Source organism: Coenobita brevimanus, chromosome 103 (assembly GCF_032717465.1).
Source record: "Coenobita brevimanus isolate Jiangsu-jjx chromosome 103, ASM3271746v2, whole genome shotgun sequence".
In the NCBI taxonomy this organism is placed as follows: Eukaryota; Metazoa; Arthropoda; class Malacostraca; order Decapoda; family Coenobitidae; genus Coenobita; species Coenobita brevimanus.
In genome coordinates, this window is record NC_137056.1 from 38,243,710 (window position 1) to 38,262,946 (window position 19,237).

Sequence of the window (19,237 nt, forward strand, 5' to 3'; positions counted from 1 at the left end):
CCTACCCTGACGTATGGAAGCGAGGCAGGGACCTTGCAAGAGGGGAACAAGTCAAGAGTGAGAGCAGTGGAAATGAGTTACTTGACAGGAGCATGTGGAGTGACGTGGAGGGACAGGTTGACGAATGAAGAAGTGAAGGAACACTGTGGGGTGGATGTGGATGTGGTTGAGAAGATTAGGAGAAATACACTGAGGTGGTTTGGACATGTGAAGAGAATGGAGAATGAAAGACTGACTAAGAGGGTGTATGTAGGTGAGGTGGAGGGAGGGAGAGGGAGAGGTAGACCGAGGATGAGGTGGAGGGATGGAGTTGAGAGGTATATGAGTGAGGGGAGGGTGAGTTGGGGGAAGGGTAGTCAAATGGTGGGTGACAGAGCGACTTGGAGGCGTTTTGTCTGCGGCCACCCTTTGCGGGATTAGGGTGTCGTGCTATAGATAGATAGATAGATAGTTTAGTGCAACAAGTTCACATGAAAAGGGTTTTGTGACAAATCTTTGTTGTAATACGATGGACTCGGGACTAGAAAATTCGACTCTTGCAGTGGCTGATATAAAAAGTTAGGTAATATAAAGATGCGAGTTCAGTTCTTGTGAATTATACTATCATACATATTATACTGCTTGATGATCTGTGTATTATTCAGGATTACTGCATTCACGTTTGCCATACAAGTTGTATGCAGTCACTCCATGCTGACGATTTCATTGTATTTTTTCCTTTATTGTTGATGGCTAATGATACTTTCATAAACAGTTTCACACTGCAATTTTTTTTTTTTTTTACTTAATGCACCAAAAGTACTTCTCACCGAAATATGCACGATGCTGAGTGGTGATTTCTCACAGGCTGATTATTACAAGTTTTTGCCTGGTTGATATTGGGGACTTTCAAGGGCAGCTTAGAGACAACTTTTGGTGGTTAAAATAATGGGGGGTCTTGGGAGGTAAAACCTCTAAGTTAGGTTAGGTGCACAAGTGATTGTACACTTGCACTATTACTTGGTGATAGCAACAACAATAGCAATGAGATGGCCCATCACAAGTAAGAAGGTTAAATAACTCAGAGAACTCAAGGGAAATGATAAGAGGTGCGGGATACATGAATAAGTGCACGAGCGAGACGGAGTCTTCAAAGGATTCGCATGAGGGCTGCCACCTGCACAGATCCAAGATGGGGGTTCTGCTCATATAAACACTGGACGGCCATATTAGCTCAGACAGCTGACTGTCAGCTTGCATGCATCACCACATCCTCACAAGATTCTTGGAGGAAGCTTTCTCATCTACTGTTCTAGCAAAATTATGAAAATTTTTCATTGTTACTCAGAAAAAGTTACAACTTTTGAACTGTGTGTGTGTGTTCTTACCTAATTGTATCTTTACAGGAATGAGTCAAGCTCGTACTGTCCCGTGTCTTAAATCATATTTATCGTACATATCCTTAAATTTGTGAGTTGTTTTGGCACACACTATTTCATTCGGTAGTGCATTCGACTGATCAATTGCTCTATTTGGGAAACTAAATTTCATTACGTCTTTATCACCTCTCTTTTTATGCAATTTTTTGCAGTGTCCTTTTGCTGATGCTTCCCCATACGTTAAGTAATCATTTATGTCTATTTTCTCCTTCCCTGATATGCATTTATATAGCATAATCATGTCACCTCCTTTCCTTCTCTCCTGTAGTGTTGGTAGATTCAGTTTGTTTAGTCTTTCTTCACAGCTTAGATCCCTTAAGCTTGGTACCCATCTTGTAGCGGCCCTTTGAACTTTTTCAATCTTGTGTATGTGTTTTTTGAGATGAGGACTCCAGACTACTGATGCATACTCCAGGGTTGGCCTGATGAATATGATGTTATCTTGCTTAGCATGTCTTCATTTATGTATGTAAACGCTATTTTCATATTGGCAAGCAGTGTATACATGTTCCGTACCTTCTCGCTGATGTGGTCAGCCGGAGATAGTCTGTTATTGACAATCACACCTAGGTCTTTCTCTCTTTCTGATGTGTGTAGGGTTTTATTTCCTAACATATAATCCCAATCAGGTCTTTTTCCACTTTTACCAAACTTCATTACATGACACTTGTCCACATTGAATTCCATTTGCCATGTATTACTCCATTCATGAAGTTTATTTAATTCTTCTTGTAGCTCTTTACAAGAGTCTGTGTTAGTAATTCTCCTTTGTATTTTGGTATCATCTGCAAACATATTTAGATAGGTTTCATTTCCAGTGTTAATGTCTATATCATTTATATATACTAGAAACATGATTGGTGCCAGCACTAAGCCCTGTGGTACTCCACTAGTCACTTCTTTCCATGATGAGTAATTTCCCCTTAGTACTGTTCTCATTTTTCCTTTCATGAGAAAATCTTGCATCCAACAATACAGTTTGCCTCGAATTCCTCCTTGATGGTATAGTTTTCATAAAAGTCTTTGGTGTGGTACTGTGTCAAATGCTTTCTTGAAATCTAAATAGATACTGTCCACCCATCCTTCTCTTTCCTGTAATGTGTCTGTTACTCTGTCATAGTAGCTCAACAGATTAGTAACACATGATTTTCCTTTTCTGAAACCAAACTGTCTTTCTGTTATCATTTTGTGTTCTTCTAGATGATTTATCCAAGCTTTTCTAATACCTTGCTTACAACACTGGTCAGTGATACTGGTCGGTAGTTAAGTGGATTTTGTCTATTTCCTTTTTTGAATATGGGGACAATATTTGCTTTCTTCCAAATATCAGGTAGTTTACCTTGACTCAAGGATTTCTTGAAAATTAAAAATAATGGTTTACTTAACTCCTTTGCACATTCTCGTAGTACCCAACATGAAATTTCATCACGACCGCTTGCTTTTCCTCTGTCTAATTTACTTAACTCCTCCTGTATTACTTTTTCTGCTATTTGTATATCTGGCAGTATGTGTGGACATGCATGTTCCACATAGTCCCTCTCAAAATTTTTTTCTTCTGTAAAAACTAATTGGAAATTCTTATTTAGTGCTTGACAAATATCTTTCTCTCGCATAAAAGTGATTCCCTCGTCTGTAATGGATTGTATTATATCTTTTACTTTGGTTTTGCTTCTGATGTAGCTGTAAAACAGCTTTGGTTGATCACTACTTTTAGTTATTATATCCTCCTCAAACTGTTTTTGGGCTTCCCTCCTTATTCTTGTATAATCGTTTCTTGCCTGTTTGTAATTATTATACGCCCTTTCACTATTGTGTCTTCTTTATCTATTCCACAACAAATCTCTTCTTTCTTTTGATTTTTTACATTCTGTATTGAACCATTTCTGTATTTTCTAATCTGCTTCTTTGTGCTGTGGGATGTACTTCTGGACTCCTATTTCATAAAATTCACAGAATTTTTTATATACAGCATTTAAATCTTGTCCTCTAAGCTCATTTTCCCAATCAACTTCTAAGAAATACTTCTTTAGGTCTTGATAATTTCCCTTTTTATAGTTTAGGCTCTTTTTGTAACTTTCATTGCTGTTAACTATGTCATATGCTATCCTGAAGTTGTAATTTAGTACTGCATGATCGCTTTTGCTGAGTGGAGGGTGATATATTAAACTGTCAATATCATTTTCTTACCTAGTAAATATTAGATCTAGCACTGAAGGTACATCGAGTCCTCTTTTTCTGGTGGTTTCCCTCACATGTTGAGTTAGGAAAAACTCTTGCACGAGATCCAGGAGCTTTTGGTCCCAACAGCTTTCTTGGCTAATTATATCTAGAGTATTCCAATTTATATTTATATTAAAATCTCCAGTTAGTATAATTCTTTCTGATTTCTCTTCCATTTTATGTAGTAATGATCTTAAACTCTGAATTGTACTCTCTGCCAGGTCCTCATATTCGTCTCTTTCCTATGTGTTTGATACTTGTGATGGTATATCTAGTTTTATTTCATTGACTTTTAGATTTTTCTTAGTTAATATTATAATTCCTCCTCCTTTTTTTAAATTTCTGTCTCTTCTCCATATATTGTATTCCTCTAAGTTTAGTATGGCATTGGATATCCTTGGTGTTAATTTTGTTTCAGTTAGGCATATCATTTGTGGTTCATTTTCTCTGACATAATGTGTGTGTGTGTGTGTGTGTGTGCCCACTTAATTTTACTTACCTAATTGTATCTTTACAGGAATGAGTCATGCTCGTACTGTCCTGTGCATTAAACCAATTTTATTATACATATCCTTATATTTATGAATAGTTTTGGCACACACAATTTCATTCAGTAGTGGATTCCACACATCAGTTGCCCTATTGGGGAAACTGAATTTCCTTACAACTTTATCCCTCTCTTTTTAAGTAGCTTTTTGTAGTGTCCTCTTGTTGATGCTTTCCCATAGGTTATATATTCATTTAAGTCTCTTTTCATTTTTCCTGAGATGCATTTATGTGGCATAAGCATGTCTTCTCTTTTCCTTCTCTTCTGCAGTGTTGGTAGATTCAATTTTTCTAGTCTTTCTTCATAGCTTAGATCCCTTAAGCTTGGTACCCATCTTGTACCCCCCTGGGGGTAGCGGGGTTTCAAGAATACTCCCCCAGTATCCCTGCTTGTCGTACGAGGCAACTAAAAGGGTTGGTGGTGGGTTAGTGCCCCACCCCGTAAAAAGAACTAACTAAAAAAGCAAATAAAGCGCCTCGGACCCGGACAGACCATACGTTGACGACTAAGGAACGGACAAACGACATTCTGAGAGTAGGAACGTGGAATGTGAGATGAGTGAATGATGAAGTGAAAGAGAAAGAGATTGTCCAGGTGCTTGAGGATGCAAAAGTGGATATATGTGGATTGACTGAAACTAAATGGAAAGGTGAAAGGATGAGAGAATGGGAATACGGTGTAGGTATATGTGCGGGAGTCAAGGAGAATGAGAGGGCAAGAGAGGGAGTATGTCTGATGATAAGCAAGAAGTGGAAGGAGAATATAAGAGAGTATGGAACAGTGGGTGCAAGGATTGTATGGGTGAGGATGAAAGTAGGTATACAAGCATGGGCGATTGTATGTGTGTATGCTCCAACAGAGGATCGAGTGGCAAGAGTGAAAGATGAGTTTTGGGCGAGAGTAGAAGCATGTATGGACACGTTTGAGACGAGCGAGAGAGTGCTGTTGATTGGAGACATGAATGGCAAAGTTGGGAATGTACGAGTGGATGGAGTGGTTGGTCAGTGGGGTGTGCCAGCGGAAGTAGATGGGAATGGTAGTGCTTTGGTGGACATCTGTGCTGGTAAGGGGTTGGCAATAGCCAACACCTACTTTCGTCATAAGATGATCCACCAGTATACATGGAGAGTAATGAGGAGGATGGATGGTGAACTTGTTGAACGAAAGGCAATGATAGACTACGTGTGTGTGGATGAGCGAATGAGAAGACAAGTGTTGGATGCAAGGGTGTGGAGAGGGTGGGGGAATGGAGTCTCGGACCATCACTTAGTGATGGCCAAGGTAGAGCTGCAAAGAAAGTGGTTGAGGAGGCGAAGGGGAAGACAGGAGGAAGCAGCTCCTGTGAGAAGAGTGGAGAAATTGCAAGATAGTGAGAAGAGGACAGAGTATAAGAGCATAGTGGAAGAAAGATTGGGAAGGTATGAGCTACAGCAGATGAAAGGGGTGGAAGACGTATGTAAGATATTCACGGAAGAGATAGGCGCAGCGTGTGAGGCAGTTTGTGGAGTGAGGAGGAGATGCAAGGGTGTGCAAGGGACAGCATGGTGGAATGATGAGGTGAAACGAGGTGTGGAACAAAAGAAGAATGGTTGGCGAGTAGAGGTAGGGGAGAAGATGAGAGAGAGAAGAGAGAGGTATATGTGAGCAGGAGAAGGGAGGTTAAGAGACTGGTGAAGGAGAGTAAGAAGAAAGTGGATGAAGAGTTTGGGAGGAATCTGAGTGTGAAATGGAGGGAGAGTAAGAAATTGTTTTGGAAGGAGGTAAAGAATGTAAGGCAGTGTGAAAGGGGAAATAGTAGGGGAGTGAAAGATAGGAATAATAGATTGTTGGTGGAGAAGAGAGAGAAATTGAGGAGATGGAAGGAGCACTTTGAGGATTTGTTGAATGTAGAGAGTGAGAGCAGTGTGAGTGTAAGTGGTTGGGGAATGGCTGGGAGAAGAAGAGATGAGAGGAGGGAGGAAGAGATCAGTAGGTCGGAAGTAGTGGAAGCGATGAAGAAGATTAAGCTGGGAAAGGCCCCAGGAATTGATGGAGTGTGTGGTGAAATGCTTAGGTATGGGGGTGAGATTGTTGTGGAGTGGATATGGAAGTTGTGTAGATTGGCTTGGGGAGAGGGAAGGGTTCCAGAGGACTGGAAATCAGGTATAATTGTTCCTCTGTACAAAGGAAAAGGGGAGAGAGAAGTATGTGGTAACTATAGGGGTATTTGCCTTCTTAGTGTGACTGGTAAAATATATGGTAGAATACTCATTGATAGGGTTAGGCATATGACAGAGGAGCTAGTTGGAGAAGAACAAGGGGGATTTAGGAAGGGAAAAGGGTGTGTAGATCAGATATTTGTTCTAAGATGTTTAGTGGAGAAGTATCTAGAGAAGGGAAGGAAAGTGTACGCTGCCTTCATGGACTTGGAGAAAGCTTATGACAGAATAGATAGGAAAGGTATGTGGAAGGTATTAAGAATATATGGAGTGGAGGGGAAATTGTTGAGTGCTGTGAAGAGTATGTACGAGGGAGCTAGGGCTACGGTGCGAGTGGATGGTGAGCTGAGTGAGTTCTTTGATCTCAATGTGGGACTGAAACAGGGGTGTGTAATGTCTCCATGGCTGTTTAATATATATATGGATGGGGTCGTAAAGGAGGTACAAGGTAGGGCAGTGGATGTGGGGGTGGCCCTAATGAATGAGGGTGAGATTTGGAAGCTTCTGGTGTTGCTGTTTGCTAATGATACAGTATTGTTGAGTGAAGATGAATGGGAGTTGCAAGGTTTGGTGAATGAATTTGGGACAGTGTGTAGGAGGAGGAAGCTGAAAGTTAATGTAAACAAAAGTAAAGTTATGGTGTTTGAGAGGAATGAAGTCACAGAGTGTGCAGTGAGGTTGGATGGTGAGGATATGGAGAATGTGAGTGCATTCAAGTACTTGGGTAGTGTGATGAGTAAGGATGGAACTTTGGGGGATGAAGTACGTGAAAGGGTACAGCAGGGAAGGAAGGTTGTTGGCACACTGAAAGCAGTGATGAGAAATAGGGAGGTGAGTATGGAAGTTAAGAAGTCACTGCATGATGGTATTGTGATCCCTACCCTGATGTATGGAAGCGAGGCGTGGACCTTGCAAGAGGGGAACAAATCAAGAGTGAGAGCAGTGGAAATGAGTTACTTGAGAGGAGCATGTGGAGTGACATGGAGGGACAGGTTGACGAATGAAGAAGTGAAGGAACGTTGTGGGGTAGATGTGGATGTGGTTGAAAAGATTAGGAGAAATACACTGAGGTGGTTTGGACATGTGGAGAGGATGGAGAATGAAAGACTGACTAAGAGGGTGTATGTAGGTGAGGTGGAGGGAGGGAGAGGGAGGGGTAGACCGAGGATGAGGTGGAGGGGTGGAGTTGAGAGGTATATGAGGGAGGGGGGGGTGAGTTGGGGGGAGGGGAGTCAAATGGTGGGTGACAGAGTGACTTGGAGGCGTTTTGTCTGCGGCCACCCTTTGCGGGATTAGGGCGTCGGGCTATAGATAGATAGATAGATAGATAGATCAATGACTTTTTTGGGATGAGAATTCCAGACTACTGATGCATACTCCAGGGTTGGTCTGATGAATGATGTTATCATCTATCTCAACATGTCTTCATTTAAATAAGTGAATGCTATTCTCATATTAGCAAGCGGTGTATACATGTTGTATACCTTCTCACTGATGTGGTCAGCTGGAGATAGTCTGTTATTGATAATCACTCCTAGGTCCTTTTCCTTTTCTGATACGTGCAGGATTGATGTTACTAACTCATAATCCCAATCAGGTCTTTTTCCACTTCTACCAAACTTATTATTATTTTTTTTTTTAATGTAAGGAAGAAGGAACCAAAGGCTAGGACAGTGCATAAGAGTTCCTTCCAAGAAAAAACAAAAAACAAAAGAGAGCCAAATTCAAGATCCGTTCATTTAAAGATGCCTGGACACACTGCGATTGAAAGACTGAAGGTCACAGGAAGAAGGAAATATAGACAGAAGGACACAGTTCCAGAGTTGACCTGTTGCATAAATGAAGGACTGAGAGTAATGGTTAACTCTTGGATTAGAGAGCTGGACAGAAAAAGGATGAGAGTTTGTTGCTAGACGGGGGCTATGCACTCGTCGTACAGGTGGAGGGATGCAAGCAGACAGTTGAAAGGAGCAGTGACCATGGAAATAACGATAGCAAAGAGATAAAGATGCTACAGTGCGGTGAAGAGACAGAGGTTGAAGGGAGCCAGTAAGAGTAGAGTTAATGAGACGAAAAGCCTTTGACACCACCCTATTGAGAAGAGCTGTATGTGGGGAGCCTCCCCATACATGAAAGTTGTACTCTACACAGGGGCGAATAACACCCATGTATAAAGTCAACAGCTGTACAGGGGTAAAGAAGGTAGGGAGTCGGCTTGGCACACCTAATCTCTTGGATGCAGATTTTACAAGAGATGTAATATGATCTTTCCAAGATAAATCCCGAGTGAATGAAACACCATGCATGTTCAAGGATGATGCAGGATTGAGCTGGATACTATTAAACATTAGAGGGTACGCCTGTGGAAGATTTGCTTGACACTTGTCCATATTTAATTCCATCTGCCATTTATTGCTCCATTCATGAAGCGTGTTTAATTCTTCTTGTAGCTCTCCGCAAAAATCTGTGTTAGTAATTTTCCTTTGTATTTTTGCATCATCTGCAAACATATTTAGGTAGCTGCCATTACCACTGTTACTGCCTATGACATTTATATATACGGTTCTAAAAACATAATTGGTGCCAGCACCGAGCCCAGTGGAACTCCACTAGTCACTTCCCTCCATGATGCGTAATTTCCCCTTAGTACTGTTCTCATTTCCCTTTTTGAAAAATTTTTGCATCCAACAGTACAGGTTGCCTTGGACTCCTCCTTGATGGTACAGTTTCCATAAAAGTCTTTGGTGCAGTACTCTGTCAAATGCTTTCTTGAAATCTAAATAGATATTGTCTACCATCCTTCTCTTTCTGAAATGTTTCTGTAACTCTATCACTGTAGCTTAATTGATTAGTAACACATGATTTTCCTCTTTCTAAAACCAAACTGCCTTTCTGTTATCATACTGTGTTCTTCTAGATGGTTTACCCAAGCTTTTCTAATCAGTTTTTCTAGTACCCTACTCACAACACTAGTCAGTGATACTGATCAGTAGTTGAGTGGATTCTGTCTATTTCCTTTCTTGAATAGAGGGACAATGTTTGCTTTCTTCCAAATATCAGGTAGTTTACCTTGACCTAAGGCTTCCTTGAATATTAAATATAATGGTCTGCTTAACTCTTCTGCATATTCATGTTCCACCCAACCTGAAATTTCATCATGACCATATGTTTTTCCTTTGTCTAATTTACTTAACTTTTCCTGTACTTCTTTTTCTGATACTTATATATCTGGTAATATGTGTAGGCATGCATGTTCCATATCATCTCTTTCAAAATTATTTTCTTTTGTAAAAACTGATTGGAAGTTTTTATTTTGTGCTTCACAAATGTCTTTCTCTTGTGTATAGATGATTCCCTCGTCTGTATTGGACTGTATTTTCTCTTTAACCCATCAGCTCCTAGATTTCCTGTGCGAGGGATTTTGCTGGAAGGGTGCTAAGCGTACTGCCCTCTGCCTGTCGGCTCATAGTTGTGAAGCTCATAGGTCCCTACCCTCAGGGTTCTCTTCTTTATTAAAATCTGAAAATGCCCAGTTCTGTCCTATATTGAGGACATAGGGCACCAGTGGGTTAAAGAAGCTGATAGATTTGCCAGTGTTTAACTCACTGGCTCCCAGATTTCCTGTGCGAGGGATTTTGCTGGAAGGGTGCCGAGTGTACCGCCCTCCGCCTGTCGGCTCATAGTCACAAAGATCATAGCTCCCTAACCCTGGGGTTCACTTCTTTATTAAAATTTGAAAATGCCCAGTTCCGTCCTATACTGAGGACACTGGGTGCCAGTGGGTTACAGAAGCTGATAGATTTGCCAGTGCTTAACCCATTGGCTCCCAGATTTTCTGTGCGAGGGATTTTGCTGGAAGGGTGCTAGGCATACCGTGCTCTGCCTGTCGGCTCATAGCTGCGAAGCTCATAGGTCTCTACCTCCGGGGTTCCTTCCTTGTTAAAATATGAAAATGCCCAGTTCCATCCTATATTGAGGACACTGGGCGCCAATGGGTTAACTTTGGTTTTGCTAAGAATGTAGCTGTAAAACAGCTTAGCTTGATCACTACTTTTATTTATAATGTCTTCCTCATACTGTCCCTCTCACTATTATGTTTTCTGTATCTATTCCACAGCAAATCTCTTTTTTTCTTTTGATTTTTTCATTCTGCATTACACCATTTCTTTATATCATTTCTGTTTCTTTGTGTTGAGAGATGTAACTTTGAACTCCTGTTTCATAAAAATCACAGAATCTTCTATATGCAGTAAAAGTCCTATTATTCGGCAGCTGATTATTCGGTAGATCCGACATTTCAGCAGTTTTGAGAAATAGTCCCATTTACGAAAATCTTTGATTGTTCGGCAGATGTCTGGAATCATATCGACAGTCCAGGAAGTGTTATTTGTGACTTGTAGGCTTAATGTTTCATTACACTTCTGTATGTTCACTAATTTCTATATTTTTTCAGATTCAGATATAGTACTCTATTGATTACAGTATTGCACAGTATCATACAGTACTGTACAGTAACCACCCCTACCAAATTAGCGAGGGTTACGTTCCAAGCCCCCTCGCTAATTCTTGAAATTTTCATTCTTGACGCCTTCCTGAAAATGATATTTACCAGTAATTGCATAGCCCATGAACCACTGACACTGTAATGCATTACTCATAAATAAATGTTGCTTGTTAAATCAGTTTCCCATTTGTTTTTAGCTGTACGGCTGTGACAGCTCTAGTATTTTCATTCCTCAGCATAATGGTGGAAAGGACTGTCCTGTTTAACTAAACCTAACCTAACCGAGTTTAACTGTACCTAAGAATTTAACCAAACCTAAAGTCAGAAAAAATTTAAAATAAACTGGAGAAATATGAATTGCTAAGGTCTCTCTGATGAAAGTTAAACGTATATTTAGCACTCATTCTTTTGTTCGTTTTTGTGTTTAATTTGAAACAGAGAGTATTGATGCAAACAGTAATATATCCCATTAACCCCTTCATAACCTCCAGAACCTAAACAGCCCTTTACAGTACCAGTGTCAGTGATATCAAGTTAGTGTGAGCTATAAAGAAAACTGAACAATTATGAGGAGGGAACGAAGGTCACTGGTATATTTACACGACTCTACGCTACGATTCCAAGCAGTCAGGCGGTCAGTTAATCTCAGATATTTTCGCCCATTTGGTAAAGGCACCGTAACTTTATCAATTTTTCCGTGACTCATAATGAATTTTAGCATGGGTTTAGGAAGCTAAATAACACACTACTAGGTGAGCCAGACGATTATCTTCACATCTTTAAGAAAAATAAATAGATTTCAGAAGAATGGAAGAAACTTACTCTACGTACTCAGACAGGGATTAAATTTCTTCCATTTTCTTAAAGATGTGAAGATAATCGTCTGGCGCGCCTAACAGTGTGTTATTTAGCTTCCTAAACCCATGCTATGATTCACAGGAGAAATTACAAAGTTACGGTGCATTCACTAAATGGGCGAAAACATCTGAGATTAACCGACCCCATGACAGCTTGGAATCGTAGCGTAGAGTTGTGCAAACATACCAGTGACCTTCATTCCATTCCCATAATTGTACACACAGCAAAAAAACTATCGTTACAGGGGGGGTCCGATGTGTTTCATACTGAACAACCTGGCTGTCTCGCTAGGGTTGGTAAGCCTGACAGTGGGTGAGTTGCCAAATAGGACGAGGTAGAAATATGCATGGGAGAAGCAATGGATATAGCTTATAATAAATATGCAACAAACACACACAGGGATACCAATGGAGGAGGCTGTTATCAAAAACCTTCATTCGTGTGTCATTTTATATCGCGCAGAAGGTGTAACGATAGTTTTTTTGTTGTGTGTACACAGTTTTTTCATAGCTCACTAACACGACATCACTGATATCGATACTGTAAAGGGTTGTTCAATGCCGGAGATTATTAAGGGGTTAATGGAATACTGTACATTACTGTTTTCATCAGTACTCTCCCTTTCACGTGTAAACAAAAAAACGAACAAGAGAATGAGTGCTAAATGTAAGTTTAACTTTCATCAGAAAGACCTTACCAATTCATATTCCTTCACTTTATTTTATGCAATTTTCCGACTATTTTATTTTGTGTTTGGAAAAAGTACTGTATACAGTACTCAGTCCAAACATATTTGTAATAATATAAGTAGTGATGAGTTCACCAATACAAGTGATGCAATGAGATGGTAAGTAATATTCTGTATCATTTCAGCCATTCAGGAAGTGTTATCTGATTTGTAGGCCTACTGTGTCATTACACTTGTATATGTTCCCTAATTTATATATATATTTCAGATTCAGGTATAGTACTGTATTGATTGCAGTATTGTACAGTATATAGTACTCTCTCCAAACACAGTTGCAATACCATAAGTGGTGATGACAGTGTTTACCAATATATTTAAGGTACTGAGTGGGTAGGTTTTTGATTATTCGGTAAATCCAATTTCTCGGCATCATCCCGGTCCCATAGATGCCGAATAATGGGACTTTTACTGCATAAAATTTAAATCATGTCCTCTAAGCTCCTTTTCCCAATCTATTTCTAAGAAGTACTTCTTCAGGTCATGATAGCTGCCCTTGAGACTCTTTTTGTAACTTTCATTACTGGTAACTATGTCATATGCAATCTTGAAGTTGAAATTTAATACTGCATGGTCGTTTTTGCCAAATGGAATGGAATGGAATATGAAGTTTAGGCCAAAAGCCAAGCACTGGGACCTGACAGGTCATTCAGCGCTTTGATGAGTGAGATATGAAAGACGATAGTTTAAAAGAATGAGTATAAAAATAGAGAAAACTACTAAACAATAATCATGTAACTAAAAATCATAGGTAAAATGAAAACAGATGTAGACAGCAAGCCCTAAAACATAACTATGACAACACTGATCACAGCTTGCAATATAGCCCTGTCTCCTGTAAAAACACCATAAGGCTAGAAAAGTTTGCCCTATTATCTAAAACAACTGATAGGGATCCCCTATTTGTTAAAAATTTCGCCCGAGGGCGGGCATAGGTCGGACAGTCCAATAAGAAATGCCTGCAACTTATTATGACATGCCAGTTGTCACACTGGGGTGGGACCCCTCGGTCTAAAAGGAACCCATGAGTCAAACGCGTATGGCCAATTCGCAGCCTAGTCAACCTTGTCTCAAAACCCCGACAAGCCTGAGAAGAGGATGACCTGGCATAGACCGATGGCCGGATCTCTTTATACTTCGAGTTATTGGCCAGGGAGGGGAAAGCCCATCTCGCCTGCCACTCAGACCAAACAAAGTTACAGATAACGGTCTTCAGATCAGGATAGGGAACCTTATTATACCCAACAGAAGGAAGAGAACATGCCGATTTTGCCTCTTTATCAGCAAATTCGTTCCAATAGAGATTAACATGTGACGGTATCCAGCAGAACAAAACAAATTTATACTTTGTAGTCAGGTGCCAAAGCCAAGACTGAATCTTCCTTATTATAGGGTGGAATGTGTTAAACTGCTTAATGGCAGTCAAGCTTCCATAGGAGTCTGAATATATTGTAAACGTCTTTCCCGGCATTGAGTAAGCCTCTTCAAGAGCCTTCTCAATAGCAGTTAGTTCAGCAGTGAGAACAGATGCATTATTTGAAAGCTGTCCAAGACGTACACCCCCTTTATGGAAGACAACACAGCCTACACCAAGAGGTGACTTTGAGCCATCAGTATACAACTTTACTGAGTCTCTGTGGAGAAGGTCATGGCACAAAAACTTCAATTTAGTTTCTTCATCAGAAAAGATTTTCTGATGAAGACCACAAGCCATGAGTACATGTTCGGCGACAGCAGCCATCTGCCTCTCTACCAAAGGCTGAAAGTCCCCCGGTTGTGGTGAGTTGTGTTTCCGCATGGCCACTCAGCGTCTAACAGACTGCAAGCAACGAGTAAATGTACAGCAAAAGCACCCGTCTGCCCGTTGACAGAAAGGGGAGAATCCTGCCCAAAGTCTCGCTTCTCCCTCCCCTCCCGTCTCTCCTCCATATCCTCCTGGCTCCTCCCTCACTCCTTCACTCCTTACCCTCCTCTGTGGTCATAACATTGACTCATGAGTTTTCAAAGCTTTTTGCATTTTTTTTTTACTACTATTGGTTGTACTGAAATTCTGCAGTAACCCATGAGAAAGCTCAAGAAATTCTGCATCTAGACTTATGCTTAACTCTTGGAAGGTACTGGAAAAATTTTGAACTAGAATGGTGGGAATTTATATGAAGGTAATGTTTTTTCTGCAACACTTCATTCCTGCTTGAATTTCTGTACTCTTACTTGTCAGTTTTATGTGTTTTTATTAGCTTATAAAATAAACACCATCAAAGATGATGCTATTCCATTTATACCAATATAACCAATTTCCAGTGGTGTATTTGGCTGTGGGATTTTTTTTTGAGCCCCAGGAGCAATCACTCGTCACAGACGAGTCGTCAGTTTTTTTTTTTTTTTTTTTTTTTTTTTGGGGGGGGGATTTTTTTTTTTTATACGTTGTTTTCATTATGTTTAGCATTAATATGGATAATCCTATGTGTGTTTTGATGTCTCAATATGGCAGAATGACTGAAAGACTGCCAACATTATGAGGGGTACTGTATATACAGTAGTGTATAGGTCGGGTGTTTTGTGGTTTTGAATGTTTTTTCATGGTTTTCTTGGTGTTTAACATTACTTTGGATATTCCTATGTGTGTTTTGATGTTTAAATATGGCAGACTGACCTGAAAACAGTGCCAAAATTAGGAGGGGTACTGTACATACAGTCAAGTATAGGTCGGGTGTTTTTTTGTTTTCAGTGTTTTTTTTCATGGTTTTCCTTGGTGTTTAGCATTACTTTGGATATTCCTGTGTATTGATGTCTAAATATGGCAGATTGATCTGAAAACAGTGCCAAAATTAGGAGGGGTACTGTACATACAATAGTATATAGGTTGGGTGTTTTTGTGTTTTCTACTGTGAGATGCCTTAGTCCCGTAAGGGGTGGCCACAAACAAATCGTCTCCATGACGCCCTGTCCCTGCCATTTCATTGCCCTGCTCCTAACTCACACCCCCCTCTCTCACATACCTCTCCATTCCATCCCTCCATCTCATCCTTGGCCTCCCCCTCCCTCTCCCCCCTTCACCTCACTCACATACATTCTCCTCATCGGTCTCTCACTCTCCATCCTCTCCACATGGCCAAACCACCTTAGAGTGTTCCTCCTAACACTTCCTATCACATCCACACCACAATGCTCCTTCACTTCCTCATCTGTCAGTCTGCCTCTCCATGTGACTACACATGCTCCACTCATATAACTCATTTCCACTGCTCTCACTCTTGACTTCTGTCCCTCCAACAAAGTCCAAGCTTCACTTCCATACGTTAGAGTTGGCATCACAATGCTGTCATGCAGCAGCTTTTTCACTTCCATGCTCACTTCCCTGTTTCATATCACTGCTTTCAAGGAACCAGGAACCTTCCTTCCCTGTTGTACCCTTTCAAGCACTTCATCCTCTAAACTTCCATCCTCACTCAACTCACTACCCAAGTACTTTTATGCACTCACATTTTCCATTACCTCCTCATCCAGCCTCACTGTACATTCACTGACTTCACTTCTCTCGAAGACCATAACTTTACTCTTCCCTACATTCACCTTTAGATTCCGTTTCTTACACACTCTCCCAAACTCATCCATCAAGCCTTGCAGCTCTCCTTTGTCTTCACTTAACACAGTATCATCTGCAAACAACAGTAGAGGTAGTTTCCAAACACTGCCCTCTCTCACTAGGACCATTCCAACATCCACTGCCCTACCTTGTATCTCTTTTATAACCCCATTCATATACAGATTCAACAACCATGGAGACATGACACATCCTTGTTTCAATCCAACCTTCAAACAGAAAAATTCACTCAGTTCACTATCCACGCACACTGCAGCCTTAGCACCCTCATGTATACTCTTCACAGCCTTCAACAATTTCCCATCTACTCTATATATTCTTAATACTTTCCAAAATCCTTGTCTATCCACCCTCACATATGCTTTCTCCAGATCCATGAAGGCTGCATACAACTTCTTTCCCTTCTGTAGAAACTTTTCCACAAAAGATCTAAGAATGAATATCTGATCTACACAACCTCTTTCCTTCCTAAAACCTCCCTGTTCTTCTCCATCTAATTCCTCTGTTATTTCCCTAACTCTGCCAATAAGTATCCTACCATATACTTTTCCTATGTACTCAAAGGATAAGGTCCCTCGCCTATTATATGGATAACCCTCACAACTGTTCAGCAGAGGTTAGGGTTCTCCTCCCATTGTGGTTTTGCATCTTTTGTCTCAATGACCCTCTCCATACTGTCATGGTGTGTAACGCAAATAAGGCACCACAAAGATTATCAATCCCAGCATTGAAAACTTGGCTGTTCCTCTCTAAGCTGGTAGAGGATCATCAACTTTTCCCTTAGCAAAAAGATTTTCCTATGGGAGGTCCTTATGTGGCCTTGCACTACTAAAGATCCTGTCTTTCATTATCCTTCCTCTCCCTCTCTTCTACTTGCAGGTCCCCTGCTCAACTACCCATGACATCAATGACCTGTTCAATACTGCACCTCATCCCTACCTCATCTGTAGGTTGTAATATTTGTCAGGATGATGATGACTGATGCTGAGTGTGTATTACATACATGAATGATTATACTGTATTCAGAATACTGCTGTATTACACATTTCACCAGCACACTAACAGATCATTTTTTCATGAATCCCTCACAATTCTATCAAAACACTTACCTTCTATTTTTGTTTCTGCAGAGAGTCTTGTGTAATTTAGGAGAGCAGCATTCTCTAGGCATTTTTTGATCATGCCTCTCACCTCCTCGGGCGGAACTGGAGTCACAATATCCTTCATCAGCACCTGTGAACACACCAGGAGGTTTGACAAGGAAAGCTGCAAGTCTGACTGTTCCTAGCAGTGCTTGCTGGATGCATTTCTATGCAGTGCACTGTCACTTCTGAATGTGCAATAAGCAATCAAATCTCTGTCCAAGAAATAGCATTAGAAGTGTCAAATGATGCCATCAAATATGACTGTATTCATTTAGATGAACTGCATTATCATAATACAGTACTGTATGTATTAATGAACAAAAACTGCTGTATGCACTGGCAGGGTATTTGTCTGCAGTACTCAAAAGATGAGAAAATAATGTTAAGCATTCTTATCTCATTCTTACATAAGAAGAAGGATCAGGGTAATGATCACAATCACCACATTATGTATTTGGCACATATGCACAAAGCTTCATTATTTTCTTATTGACTGGAGTAAAATATGTTAAACTTTTTTATTGTAGATAAACAATCCTGGGCTCCTAAAAAACTGTTTTTTTCTTCCTTAACTCTGATGGAGTCGGCATGCACCGCAGAAAGTGGCTCAAAAGCACTTGCAACCACCACCATGTATTCCTGAGTAGGAGGGCACATGTCAGGCATCCACCAGTCTACGATGAAAGGTGTATTAGTACTCCACCTGCGCAGCAAAGAAGTGAAACAACTCCCAACGTCTCACCAAAAAAATGAGAGCTTTTAGGTCTTCCACCGTCGCTAGCAATGGACTCTCAAAGCTAGCTAGGGTCTACACACCACTGAGTAATCTTTACAAGGTTATATTATTCCTCTGCAATGTGAAAGTTTGCTTACACAATCCATCACAGCACACTTTTTATAATCACCTTGTTTCCAGTCCACTTTCTCCCTTCTGCTTTTCGGACATGAATTTAAACATGTTGGGTATGCCTTTTTGCCCATCTGTAAACTTTAACTTGGTACAGTACTCAGTTTGGTTCCTCCTGTTTTTATGGCTTGACAGATCAAATCCTCAGTTTCACATGCAGGACAATCTCTTGGGGCAGCTCGGTCAGTTTGCTGCCCCTTAAGGCTTTCTGCACACAAAGTGTTTCACTCTAGCGAAGTCCCATGCAGTGCTTCATTTTAATGAGGCCACATATGGTTCCATATCTCTGGTACCTCTGTACTCATTACACGATGCTAGGGTTATATATTATTTTCTGAGCCATTATTTGATCTTGGTTACCATGTGTTAACTCTACTTCTATCCACTTAACTTCATGATGGCATATACAACAAATATGTCCCTTCACTTTTGACTAGCAAAGCACACTTCATGTGCAAAATTTTCAGGTTCTTACTTAAAACTGAGTTTTATATGATTTAATGCCATCAGATTTTATAGTCAATTTCCCTATAAAAGAAGTATTCTGGTCCCATCCTTGCATTACATTATAGAAATTTCATGCCATATAAACAGGAAAACCTATGGGAATAAAGGAATTTTATCCCCACTTCCCCCACTGTCATCCCAAATGACTCCTTGAGGCCTGCACTAAGTTCTTTAACTTGGCTTCATAAGTACAAAGCACCGATAAACACACTTATTGCATTACTTCCATGAATTGTAAAAGAGTTAAGAAAGCAAGAAAAAAGCATTTATTCTGAGGGGAAAGAAATGAGCTATTACAATAGAGGCTTTGCTTACACGTGGTTTTTGGTATTATCAGGTCTGTCCAAAAGAAATCAAACTTTTTAAATAGGGTTCCAACTAGCTGGTTTAACATGCCTGTGATGGGAGCGCTGCATAGTGACGACTTTGTGCTTTAGATTAACACTAGCTGCATTACGCCATGTTGCTTAGTCATCGATATACTGCACATGTGCTTGAGTGAATATGCGTTCAGTGCACTTGGCAATTTGTTGCCAGCTGAACAATGAAGGCTCTTGGGGAGCTATGTATTTGCATGAAATAGT

At 40.4% G+C, this 19,237-nt stretch overlaps 1 protein-coding gene across 1 annotated transcript in view; it reads right to left on the bottom strand.

Moving 5' to 3' along the window:
• The window catches only part of LOC145415710 (calcium-dependent secretion activator-like), a 495,031-nt gene extending 477,727 nt beyond the window's left edge, over nucleotides 1–17,304 (bottom strand). The window contains exon 1 of the mRNA XM_080284934.1: nucleotides 17,204–17,304. Within this exon, the coding sequence (XP_080141060.1) occupies nucleotides 17,204–17,276 (73 nt within the window). The 5' untranslated portion in view covers nucleotides 17,277–17,304. The remainder of the gene's footprint in view (nucleotides 1–17,203) is intronic.
• Between the last annotated feature and the right edge of the window lie 1,933 nt (nucleotides 17,305–19,237).